We start from the raw sequence: 13,019 nt of genomic DNA, 5'->3' as shown, positions 1-13,019 counted from the left end.
AAGTGTAAACAGGTCTAAAATAATATGCAGACATTATTTTTGGTTGTGATCTGTAAAGGTCATGCCTGTGAGAAGCTCAGCTCACGGTTCCCTTTATGCACATGGGAGTGGCGGCTGTGGTTTACATGTGAGAACAGCCCTGCGACGACCCTGACATTTGAGCCGTGTTAACACGCGTCTGATGCTCAGTGTCTCAATGGAGGACAGACGTCAATAAAACAGCTTGAGAGCAATGTCCTGTAGCATCACATTTACCCCAGAAGTCCTTTAGTGTGCACCAGGGATGGAAATTAGCACGGCCACCAGCCAGATGTGGGTGATTTTGTGTTATCCACCGTGGCGGGTAAATAAAAATAGCACACTGTTTCACCTCTTCGTAAACTTTGATCAATTCATGCGAGTGTTGCCGTGTGTTCGAATAAGACCAGTTATTTTCGCCGTCAATGTAGAGCCAGAAGATGCGAATGAGAAGATCTGTCTCTGTGCACTTATCCGAAACCGCTCACAAATATTGAGTTATCTTTCAAATCTTGCGCTTAAACGGACCAACTCACACAAGAAGTATGTCAGCATGTCCATCTTGATGAGTATCCAAGCAGACATAGTCTGAATATGCCTTAAGAGAACCGTATAGAGTCGAGAAAGACGAGCATATCCCTGCCTTAGGTCTTAAAGGGGCAGTAGCCTTTACTCTGTTTAATGTCAAACAAAAGGACATCACTCACTGCGCTTGATTTAATAGTTTTTGTAAGTTTAATAATGATTAATCTTTCATTTAAACAGTTAAAAATGCAGTTATTTTACATTTGACTACTCTATTCAATTTCTGTACCTTTCTGCAGGCCAGTATGCCTGTGCATTATTATTTAATGCACACAAATTAAACATTTTAGTTTGAATTTTATTTTATCCTGTGCATTGTATATGTGCTAAATAAATATTTGCATAATTTGTAATTGATTTATTATTAGAAACATAAATATTAATTTATGCAATTGTAATGCCTTGATTTTTTGTAAAGTTACACAGTCATAGCCGTAAATGCAATGGTACTAATAATTGTCATAATTTCTTTCGGTGTTTCAGTTTTCTGCCTTGGTTTCCTCTTTTTTGGTTTCGGCCAAGAATTTTTATTTTGGTGCATCCCTAGTGACAATGTTCTGCTCGGTGTGTCGTCAACACGCTTCAGATGCCAAAACTAATTGTTTCATTGTTGGCACTAAAAACCTAAAACCGGAAACCATAAAAGATCACGAATCATCCAAATGCCACATGCAGGAAAAGAGCACACAGAGCACAGAGCGCTACTCCTTTAATGAAATGTATATCAGTTCATGGTTTGTTTGTGTATAGAGAGAGAAAGAGAACATGTTAGTATTTCATTGAGACTTGAGATTTAATAAACTCCTTAAGTATTGTAGAGCTTGTAGTATTAATTTTTTACATGCAGTTACACATTGTCGGTTAAAAAAACAAGAAAGTGGCTGGTAAAAACATTAAGTGGCTGGTAGATTTTGAATCCAGCCTCAGTGGGTTGGTGGACAAAAAAGTTCATTTCCATCCCTGGTGTCCACAGCTGTGAGTTCACTACAGAAATCAACTCTTTCACTGAATATATGACCTATATTAACCTATATATTCACTATATTAGCCTATAGGCTAATATAGTGATTATATAGGCTAATATAGTAACTTTATAGGCAAATAAAGTGAATATAGAGGCTAATATAGTGAATATATAAGCTAATAAATTGAATATGCACTCACCTAAAGGATTATTAGGAACACCTGTTCAATTTCTCTCAATTTCAATCTAATCAGCCAATCACATGGCAGTTCTTCAGTGCATTTAGGGGTGTGGTCCTGGTCAAGACAATCTCCTGAACTCCAAACTGAATGTCAGAATGGGAAAGAAAGGTGATTTAAGCCGTTTGAGCGTGGCATGGTTGTTGGTGCCAGACGGGCCGGTCTGAGTATTTCACAATCTGCTCAGTTACTGGGATTTACACACACAACCATTTCTAGGGTTTACAAAGAATGGTGTGAAAAGGGAAGAGCATCCAGTATGCAGCAGTCCTGTGGGAGAAAATGCCTTGTTGATGCTCGAGGTCAGAGGAGAATGGGCCGACTGATTCAAGCTGATAGAAGAGCAACTTTGACTGAAATAACCACTCGTTACAGAGTTGATTTATTAGCCTATATATTCACTATATTTGCCTATATATTCATTATATTAGTCTATATATTCATTATATTAGTCTATATATTCATTATATTAGTCTATATATTCACTATATTTGCCTATATATTCACTATATTAGTCTATATATTCATTATATTAGTCTATATATTCACTATATTTGCCTATATATTCATTATATTAGTCTATATATTCATTATATTAGTCTATATATTCATTATATTAGTCTATATATTCACTATATTTGCCTACATATTCATTATATTAGTCTATATATTCATTATATTAGTCTATATATTCACTATATTTGCCTATATATTCATTATATTAGTCTATATATTCACTATATTTGCCTATATATTCATTATATTAGTCTATATATTCACTATATTTGCCTATATATTCATTATATTAGCCTATATATTCATTATATTCTACTGAACCTGTTACAGATGTCTGGATTATTAATGGGTTTAAATAAATCTTTTTTTATTAAAAACATCCTTTTATAATTAGATTTAGAATTGAATGCATAAACTGCCTTATGTGTTCACATAGTTGCACACAATTAGTTATTTGAGTGTTGATTATTATTATTATATCTAAACATGAATAGCAATGAGTTTAGGCTAATATTTTGAGCGCTGTCATTTAAAGGTAGGGTAGGACGGACTGATCTATAACACTTTTTTCCAAATTTGTTTAAACTTTCTTTATATGTCAATACATAATTAAAATGTAAGTTCTCTGAAAAAGAGAGTATAAAAATCGAGTGACTAGACTTTTTAATCTGCAATAAACACCGCTCATTATTTTCATTCGGGACGAAACAAATGATTGGCTTGGGCACTGTCACTCTCTCTCGCTACCATGGCGACCACCGCTTTCGCTACAGGACCCGCCCACACATGCACGCGCCCATGGTGCCGGGTTTTGCATTTAAATGAGGAATAGCATAAAGTCTGTTAAAGATGACGAAGTAGGCGAATTGGAATGCAGTGAAACTTCCTGACAAAAAAAAGAAAGACTTGAACATCTTGGATGAGATAGAGGTTTTCATTTATCCTTTAAAGGGTTAGTTCACCCAAAAATGAAATGTCTGTCATTAACTCCTCTCCCTAATGTCGCTCCACACCCGTAAGACCTCCGTTCATCTTCACACACAGTTTAAGATATTTTATATTTAGTCTGAGAGCGTATGCAAGTGTATGCACACTATACTGTCCATGTCCAGAAAGGGAATAAAAACATCATCACAGTAGTCCATATGAGACATCAGTGGGTTAATTAGAGTCTCTTGAAGCATCCAAAATACATTTGGGTCCAAAAATAACAAAAACTACGACTTTATTCAGCATTGGCTTCTCTTCCGGGTCTGTTTTCAATCCTCAAATAAAGATTCAAACGGTTATGAATCAGCGAATTGATTCGTATCGGCAATGTCTCGTGATTTCAGCAGTTTGCCAGTTTGATACGCGATCCAAATTTTGAATCATGACCGTTTGAATCTTTATTTGAGGATTGAAAACAGACCCGGAAGAGAAGCCAATGCTGAATAAAGTCGTAGTTTTTGTTATTTTTGGACCCAAATGTATTTTGGATGCTTCAAGAGACTCTAATTAACCCACTGATGTCTCATATGGACTACTGTGATGATGTTTTTATTCCCTTTCTGGACATGGACAGTATAGTGTGCATACACTTGCATACGCTCTCGGACTAAATATAAAATATCTTAAACTGTGTGTGAAGATGAACGGAGGTCTTACGGGTGTGGAGCGACATTAGGGAGAGGAGTTAATGACAGACATTTCATTTTTGGGTGAACTGACCCTTTAATGTTCTGCATGCATTGAACACTGCATCCCACAATGCACTAAGCAATGATTCTGTGCATAACGCTCAAAGTATGCATGCTATATTCTGCAGGAGTGGTGCGTGTTTAACACACTGCAATAAACATGCACGGTTCATGCTAAACGCCCGGCATGAAGAACTGCAAGCGCAAACGCTGTGGCTTCGGCACACAGGCATGCATGCACTCTTCCTGAGCTGTGACCTCACTTCCTCTGACATCAGTGGTCTGGGTGAGGGGGGGATGGGACTAGTTAAACAGCCCCCCCTCCTCCTCCTCCCTCCTCCTCCCTCCTCCTCCTCAACCAGCGGCATTGCATTGTAAACAGAGTTTTCCTTTTTGTGTGCCGTCAAAACCTGCCCAAAAATGCTGTTCAGGAATCAAAAGGCTCACGAATGCATGCACAAAAATGCTGCGAAAGAAGATGGGACGCCATAAATCACATGAACACATTTGGGATTTTACACCAAAATGGTGTAGGAGAGACGTTTTGAAAATCCACAAATCATTGCATAGCAACCCTCCTGGTCGCTCTCTGCCTACACAGACACAATAAGACAAGCGTCTCACCTCTAAAGTGCATGAGGGCCACCGGCTGAAAGGGCCCGTTGGCACTCGGAGCATCCAGAACCATCCTGGCCTCGTCTTTAGAGCATGTCAACATCTATCAGTCCGAACGGGCGCGAGGCGGCTGCCGGCTAAGTTGAGCTGTTAGCCTCCATTTTAGCACAAACACTCTCAGCAGAAAATGAAGCTCCGCTGCTGGAGGGAAGCAGCTAGTTAGTGATGTCACCCGTCAAAGGGAGGCCGTCGATTGGCTGGAGGAGATCATGTGATCTTAACCAGCAGAGGGCCCTCTGAGGAGGCTGCTGATTGGCTGGAGGGAGCCGGAGAGGGCGGGACATGTGGATTTGATTGGCCACATGGAGATTATGGGATGTTTCACACTGGGAACCAGCCTTGCAGAGAGCTGGTGAAGATCTGCATCACCTCTGCTTTAGCCGATCAATAACGGCTCGGGTACTCTGGGAAAAGGGATTTTCAGATTTTAATTCCTTATTTTAAATTTTTTTTTAAATAATAATAATTTTTAAAAAAAGAATGTACTATTATATTTTAACAACAATAGTGGCCTATGAAATGGGTTTTATTTTTTACTGCTTTAATTTATTAATTATTTAAAGTAAAATTCCTTGTTTTCTGTTAAAAAAATTCTGGATTATACTTTTAATGGTTTAATTAAATAAACAATAAAATTAGTTTTCTATGAAATGTTTTATTATTATTTTATGTCCGTTATATATTTTCTGGATTCTATTTTGTATGATTTAATGCACATTAATAATCAAAATAGGTGTTAATCAAATGAATGCATAAAACTTTTACAATCGAATTATTTATTATTCAATCTGAACAACAATGGAGGCCTAAGAAATGGGTTTTATTTTTGTCATAAATATTCTGGTTAATTTTCTTTGGATTCCATTTTTAATGATTTAATCAATTAAGTTCATAAAACTTTAATAATTTAACATTGGTGCCCTATGAAATGTGTTTGACTTTTCAGTATTATGTTTTTAATGATTTAATTACATTGTAATAACCTCAAATTAAATTCTTAAAAATAACAGTTTAATAATTTCTCATGACGTTTAAAACAACAAATAGTTTTTATGTTTTTTAGAAATGTTCTGTATTCCATTTTTAAAGGTTGAATTTAATTTTAATAATACAAAACAACTATTTAATCATTTATCATCATTAAAATTTAACAACAATAATACATTTTTTAATTAATAAATTAAATCAAAATGTCATTTTTTCTGGATTCCATTTTAATAGTTTAAAAAAAATGTACTAATCAAAAATTATGTCTAATCAATGGAGTTCATAAAACTATAACAAATTATTAGTTCAATTTTAACAATATTTGTGCCCTGACCTTTTCAGAAATTATGTTCTGGATTATGAACATAAATAAATGCATGAAATACATTTTATTTTTACAGAATTTAATATTTTCTGGATTCTGATTTGTAAGATTTAATGCCTATTTATAATCAAAATGGGTAACACTTTAACTAATCTTTTACAAACGTTTAAAAGCCTTTGCCTAACCTCGCTCTGACATCATGAAGCTCAAAGCTCAGATGTGCCTCCTTTACAGTCACTACAGTGAGTCTGGCGCTTCCTTAAAACACATCCTTTTGCGAGAAGCTTTGAGTCTTTTGTACCTGAGCAGGGTTTGAGCCGGAAATAAAAGCCTCGTCCTGCTGATGGTAAATAAAGAAAAAGCGATGACATAACAGTTTGTGACAACAGCCCTTCTCAGATGCAGGATAAAGCCGGACCGCAGCGAATCGCTGACAGGAAACCACATTTCAACACCTGCAGCTGCTAAAGAGCCTCGACGCTCAGAGGAATAAAGCCTTGATCTGTGGGAACGCTACACTGAAAACGAACAAACACACGCAAATCAGCATCCGTCTATATTTTACACTATATTCTGACACTTTAGGAACTTTTCAGATATAATTATGCTACTAAATCAATATATTAAAATCTATATAAAACATACGTAGAGTATGTTAGTGTGATTATAAAGTGGAAGCGATAGGGAACAACAGCAACTCAGCCACGAAGTGTAAGGCCACGTAAAATCCCAGTGCGGGGTCAGCGCATGCTGAGGGTCACAGTGTGCAGAAGTCTCCAACTTTCTGCAGAGTCAACAGCTCCAGACCTCCAGACTTCTGTGGCCTTCAAATGAGCTCAAGAACAGCGGAGAGAGCTTCATAGAATGGGTTTCCATGGCCGAGCAGCTCATCCAAGCCTTACATCACCAAGAGCAATGCAAAGCGTGGGATGCAGTGGAGTAAAGCAGCCGCCACTGGACTCTAGAGCAGTGAGACGTGTTCTCTGAGCGACCAATCACGCTTCAGTCTGACAATCCCATGGACGAGTCTGGGTTTGGAGGTCGCCAGGAGAACGGGACTTGCCTGACTGCATTGTGCCAAGTGTAAAGTTTGGTGGAGGGGGGGATTATGGGGTAGGGTTGTTTTTCAGGGCTTGGTCCCTTAGTTCCAGTGAAAAAAACTCTTAATGCTTCACCAAGACATGTTGGACAATTTCATACTTCCAACTTTGTGGGATCAGTTTGTGGACGGCCCCTTCCTGTCCCAGCATGACTGCGCTCCAGTGCACAAAGCGCCGGTCCATAAAGACATGGATGAGGAGTTTGGTGTGGAGGAAGCCACCTTCTTCCATTGCTCCATGGTCCAGTTCTGATGCTCACGTGCCACTGTTGGTGCTTTTGGCGGGGTCAGGGGTCAGAGGTCACCCTGACTGGTCCATACGCAACAAACTGAGCTGCTCTGTGTATTCTGACAGCTTTCTATCAGAACCAGCATTAACTTCTGGAGCAGTTTGAGCTCCAGTAGCTCGTCTGTTTGATCGGACCCCACGGGCCAGCCTTCGCTCCCCACGTGCATCAATGAGCCTTGGCCGCCATCATGCGCATATCTCAGCCACTTATTTTAAGGAGGAGTCTGCCATAAAACTGAACCTGTGAACTGATTTGCATGTCGTTTTACATGTTTTATACATGATCTCAGCATGAATCTCGGCTGTTCTGGGTAACAGTATGTAATATCTGAAGGGGAAGACGTGTTTCATTTTATTAGTAAATTTCATGTTTTTAGGGATAATTTTGACAGAAATTCTGTTCATTCAGTGTGTCGATTCTTTTTCTGTTGTGTGTTTATACTTTCAATTTGTATACTTTATTTTTATATAATTATAAAGACATTGAAAAATATATATAAAAATGTCAAAAACACACAACAAAATTACTATTAATAACTATAATAGCATCTTAATTATATTAAAGCTACACTGTGTAACTTTTTTAGTTTATTCTTAGCTAAAAACACTTAGTTCTTTCAAAAATATATGTGCTCATTAATGTATATTTACTTCTTTCGAGTAATAAAGTATTCTGGTAAGTTTATAATATGCCGTTGAAAACACATACGGGTGAGGGGTTCGAATGCCGGTCGCCATGTTGCCCCTCCATCTTGAAAGTACAGCAGCCAAAGAGGGACATACCCGTAAATTCAAGCTTTGCCTTTCGCGTTTTAACACTCGATGGCACTCATGGACGAGGTCGAACTGGAAGCCATGTTAATCTTGGACTAAATCGGCCACCGTAGGAGTTAAAACGAAATCAGAATGGAGGAACAGAAGAGGATGGTAATAATATTCTAATAATAAGCTAATATTCACTGGATGGTCATATACCTTTACACCGCTAGATGGGGGAAAATATCACACAGTGGAGCTTTAAAATACCCAATTGAGCAATATCTTTGTAAAATGCCACAGCTTTTTAAATATCTGAATGTACACTCTTACCATCAGTCAATCAAGCGTTAGACTATGTTATGATATTATGATAATCAAGCACTATTAAATTGTTGTTTGAATGCATATTTGTCATTTAACTGAACTTTGGACTGGTGGTGCTTAAGATATTGTTGGTGTTTCTGTAAAAAATAGACAATAGTAATATAATAATAAGATAATACTAATTCTACTAATAATAATAACAATATACAATGCACTACGGATTGATGAGCTGATGAGTTCATGAATATTAATCACGTTGACAGCATTCGCTCGAACTGATTGGCTGAAATCAAAACAAGGACAGGAAAAGATGAGCGCCAGCCAATCAGATTGCCATTTGTGCATTAGTCCCGCCCACTACCAGAAACTACCAGAAAAATGGCATACCTTCTGCTTAATCTTAAAAGCTGAAGAATTCTGGTAGGAAAATACAACAAACAATATTGTTAACATGTAGCGCGTCGATTCTGCATGGTATTTAAGCCTCCCTCTCTCTCTCTCTCTCTCTCTCTCTCTCTCTCTCTCTCTCTCTCTCTCTCTCTCTCTCTCTCTCTCTCTCTCTCCCTCTCTCAGTGTTCAGCTAGTGAAAATAGATCTATGCTAAACTTATTCCTAGCCTCTAACACACACACACACACTGGCGAGTAAAATCTAAGCATTTATTAGCCAATGGCTAATGATCGATATTATTTAGTCACCCAGAGTGATGTTTTACTCTAATTGTAGAGGGTTGTATGCAAATATATAAACAAATGTATTTTTTTATTTTTTGGGGGGGAAAAATATTAAAAAGCGTAAACGTGTTTTATAAAACCGTTATCATTTTCCTTTAATTTAATTTTATGAGCTAAAAAAAAAAACTAAAATAGACAAATAAAGAAATAAAAAAAATTTAATTTAAAATTAAAAAATGCATTTAAAATGTAAAATATTAATAAAACATTATATATATAATCTAAAAAGTATTAACTATATATAAAAAAGATATATATATATATATATATAAATTTGTCTTCTATACTAAATCTATACAATTAACTATAGCAAACACAACAAAATGTATAAAACTTAATTAATTATAATTAACAATATATATTTTTCAATATCCATAAAAAACAATGGCGTCTCAATGATACTAAAATAGCACAAAATCACTGAAACCTAAAATAACGTCATTTTTTCCTCCACCTCTGAAACGACTTTCCTTTACTGCTGATGTAACCAAGGCTGTGTGGGCAGGGCTAAAGATATGCACCAATAATATCGCCGGACACTTTTTATGCTCCAATCAAATCGCTACAAATGCGATGAGGCATAACCGGCGTCTCACCTTTGAACGCAGGCAGTTTCTGGAGCTCTCGGTTGTTGCTCAGGCTGAATCTGGACGAGCTCGGCCGTTTCTCTTTCTTCAGCGGCGCCTGGGATCCCGATTGCTTCCCTTTTAACAGCTGTGTGGTCGGAGGGACGCTGTTCCCACCCTTCTTATTCGACCCCTGAGGAACACATCATCATCAGGGCTCGACATGAAAGGGTTAGTTCACCCAAAAATTATTTCATTAATTGCTCACAGTATAGCAGTTTTTAATTTCTAAACTATTTACCAACAGAAAGTGAATAGTTCATTCCTTGACTAAATGACTAAATGACTCGAGAAGTCATTCTCGATGACAATGCGTCGAGAATAGTCGAAATAACGACTTTATCCACTAAGTTATTGCCGTGAACTCGACTCATGTGTGAGAATATGACGCAGATCCGCCGTCCATGACCCAGAAGAGGAGGAGCAGACCGACACGGAAGACAATAACTCGGTGGATAAAGTCTTTATTTTGATTTTTGTGCGCACAATAACTATTCTCGTGGCATTGTAACATTATTGTCCAGCCGCTGTAGTGAGATGGGCTGTGTGTCGATGTGTTTAGGGCCTTTATGGGTCTTGTGAGTGGGAATGGACTGAATGCCAATGGAGGCCTATCTGAAGCCTTTCTCAGCTTTACACTAAAATATCTTCAAGGTCTGACGGGTGTTCAACGACATGAGGGAGAGTAATTAATGACATAATTTTCATTTTTGGGTAAACTAACCCTTTAACCAATCAGCATGTTCAGCGCCCAAGCCCCGCCCTCGAAAGTTCCTGAACTTTGAAAAGGTGCGACCTCACGAGCAGGGCCGTTTGGAGGGGGAAATATTTACCCAGAACTTCATTTAGACCCTGCGGTCGAAACACACCGAGAACCAGCCAAAAGTTTGGTGCGGTGGAAACGCGGCTAAATACTGACAGATTGATTACAGATCAATAGAGTTCATAAAGGCATTGAATCAATGTGTGCATGAATATATAAAAAAGTGTGTTCAGGTCATGCAACGGCGACTTTTCGCAGGCACCCTTTTCTTTCATAAATTCAATATAAAACATCAATGCTCGCATAATGACGCACTTCAGCGCGGAAACCTTTCATCTGAGGCCAGATCTGACCCGAGCGTATCCATAAAGAGCCGAGATCATCAAATCATCCAGTTCAGTTCTCAATAATCCTTCACTAACGCTAAAAACATGCAGAAAAAACACTCACTCATTTAGTTTAATTTAATGTGCTAAATGATTAACTAAAATTAAAAACAAAATAAATAAAAATAACTCAAAATATACATTTAAATACATTAAATTAAAAATGATAAAACATTTTTTTTATAAATAAGAATATATTTTTTAATATTTGAAAATATTAATACAATTAAAAACAACAACAAAATTACAAAACTTTAAAATTTAAATATGATTAAATTTAAATAAAAACAGAAAAAAATATTTTAAATAAAAACTGAATATTTGTATGTATTTTAATTTTAAAAATTTGTATATAAGTTTTTGTAATTTTGTTGTGTTGTCACTTGTCATTTTGTTCAGTCATTTTTATTTATATTAAATAAATAATATTATATGAATCTTAAAAATATATAAATTTAAATAAAATATAACATTATATATATATATATATATATATATATATATATATATATATATATATATATATATATTTAAAACAATATTAAAAACATTTAATAAAATAAAAATTATTAAAAATTATTATTATTACAGAAATGTATATATTTATATTTTCATTTTCAAGTTTTACTAATTTTGTTGGACGTCACGTTGCTTTGTCATTATTATTATTTATATTAAATAAATAATATTATTAAAAAAAAAAACATTTCTAAAACATATATAAACATTTTAATAAATATTATAATATAAAATGTATACAATATATATGTATAAATATTTTTAAAATGTATAAAACGAACACTTTAAAACTAACACTTTAAAATGAAAATAAAAACATAAAATAATATATATTTATTTTTCTTTTCAATATATATATATATATATATAGCCTACTATACACGCAAAACTAGTCAGATTTACCTCATGTTCTGAGTTCTCCTGTCCTCCTGTTTTACTCACTTTTGCCGATTTTGTTGAATCCTATAAAGAAAATAAAGATTATGGAAATGTTCGTAAAGAAAAAAAAGAAAGAAGTAATTTTCGAAAATTTTGAAATTAATAGCATTGATTTAAAGCGAGCAGCTCCTGACAGACAGCTAACATTAGCAATCCATGTTCAAACCTTGTTCAAACCACAGCTTCAGCAAATACATCACAAATACACGGACTTTATCTTTTATAGACACGCATTTTGTACATTTAATCACGCATTTGATGAAAACAATATTTATACAAACGAGAAACCATCACCATTATCCTGCTAGCATGCTAAAGTAGCTTCGCTGCGCAAACTGAGCGTGTATTAAAGCTAAACTGCACATAAACAGACATCTAAAGTGCTTTGGCATTTGGGGAAGTAAATATATAGGATGTTTTTTTATCTCCCTCGTATTAAACCTAGTTTATGAAGAGCGAAACTGGAGTTAGCACAAATGCTAATGTCTCGAGCTGAGGGAAACTAATCTGACACTGCTCCACAAATCCGTATTTTTCTCCCGTTTACTCAGCTTTTCCTCCTATTGAGAAGCCGGGAATTTGTCTCTCACCTTGTCTTTCTTGGTTTTATTCGGCATTGCACTCATGAGCGTGTGTTTCCAGTCACTGAGAGAGAGAGGGACAGTGTGTGTGTGTGTGTGTGTGTGTAAGAGAGAGAATTAGAATCAAACACTCAAACTCCTTTGGTTTCCTCACCAAACTGAGCTAAACTAGAACTGAACAGATCATGAACTCGTTGGATATTCAGTGTTGGCATTAAATAACGTGCTTTATGAACACAGTATTATTAATGTTTTCTCGCTGGTTTATGGGCTTGTGTGTGTGTGTGTGTGTGTGTCGAGCCGAGCGTTTGAAATGTTGCCGCTGCTGTAAAGTTATTGCGCTCTGGCGGACACTCGCAGTACTACACATTAATATATGATTATAATATTTATGTATTTAGAATCTTTTATGTTATATTAGGCTATATGGAATATATATATATATACAGTCGTGGTCAAAATTGTTGGTACCCCTGGTAAATATGATCAAATATGGCTGTAAAAATAAATCTG

At 36.0% G+C, this 13,019-nt stretch overlaps 1 protein-coding gene across 4 annotated transcripts in view; it reads right to left on the bottom strand.

The window, feature by feature from the left end:
* ppp2r5cb (protein phosphatase 2, regulatory subunit B', gamma b) overlaps positions 1-12,760 on the bottom strand; it is a 37,752-nt gene extending 24,992 nt beyond the window's left edge. Inside the window, exons 1-3 of one of the 4 annotated variants that reach the window (XM_067418299.1) lie at positions 12,516-12,760; positions 11,890-11,949; positions 9,790-9,952 (exon numbers count right to left, since the gene is read on the bottom strand). In XM_067418299.1, coding sequence (XP_067274400.1) covers positions 9,790-9,952; positions 11,890-11,949; positions 12,516-12,551 — 259 coding nt within the window. In that variant the 5' untranslated portion in view covers positions 12,552-12,760. Of the gene's footprint in view, positions 1-4,625; positions 4,874-9,789; positions 9,953-11,889; positions 11,950-12,515 lie in introns of those variants that run through there. The other 3 variants (XM_067418301.1, XM_067418302.1, XM_067418303.1) reach the window with 3 other exon arrangements.
* Between the last annotated feature and the right edge of the window lie 259 nt (positions 12,761-13,019).

This window comes from Pseudorasbora parva, chromosome 15 (assembly GCF_024679245.1).
Source record: "Pseudorasbora parva isolate DD20220531a chromosome 15, ASM2467924v1, whole genome shotgun sequence".
Taxonomy (NCBI): Eukaryota; Metazoa; Chordata; class Actinopteri; order Cypriniformes; family Gobionidae; genus Pseudorasbora; species Pseudorasbora parva.
The sequence above is the reverse complement of the archived record's forward strand: the minus strand, read 5'-3'. Positions and strand labels throughout refer to the sequence as shown.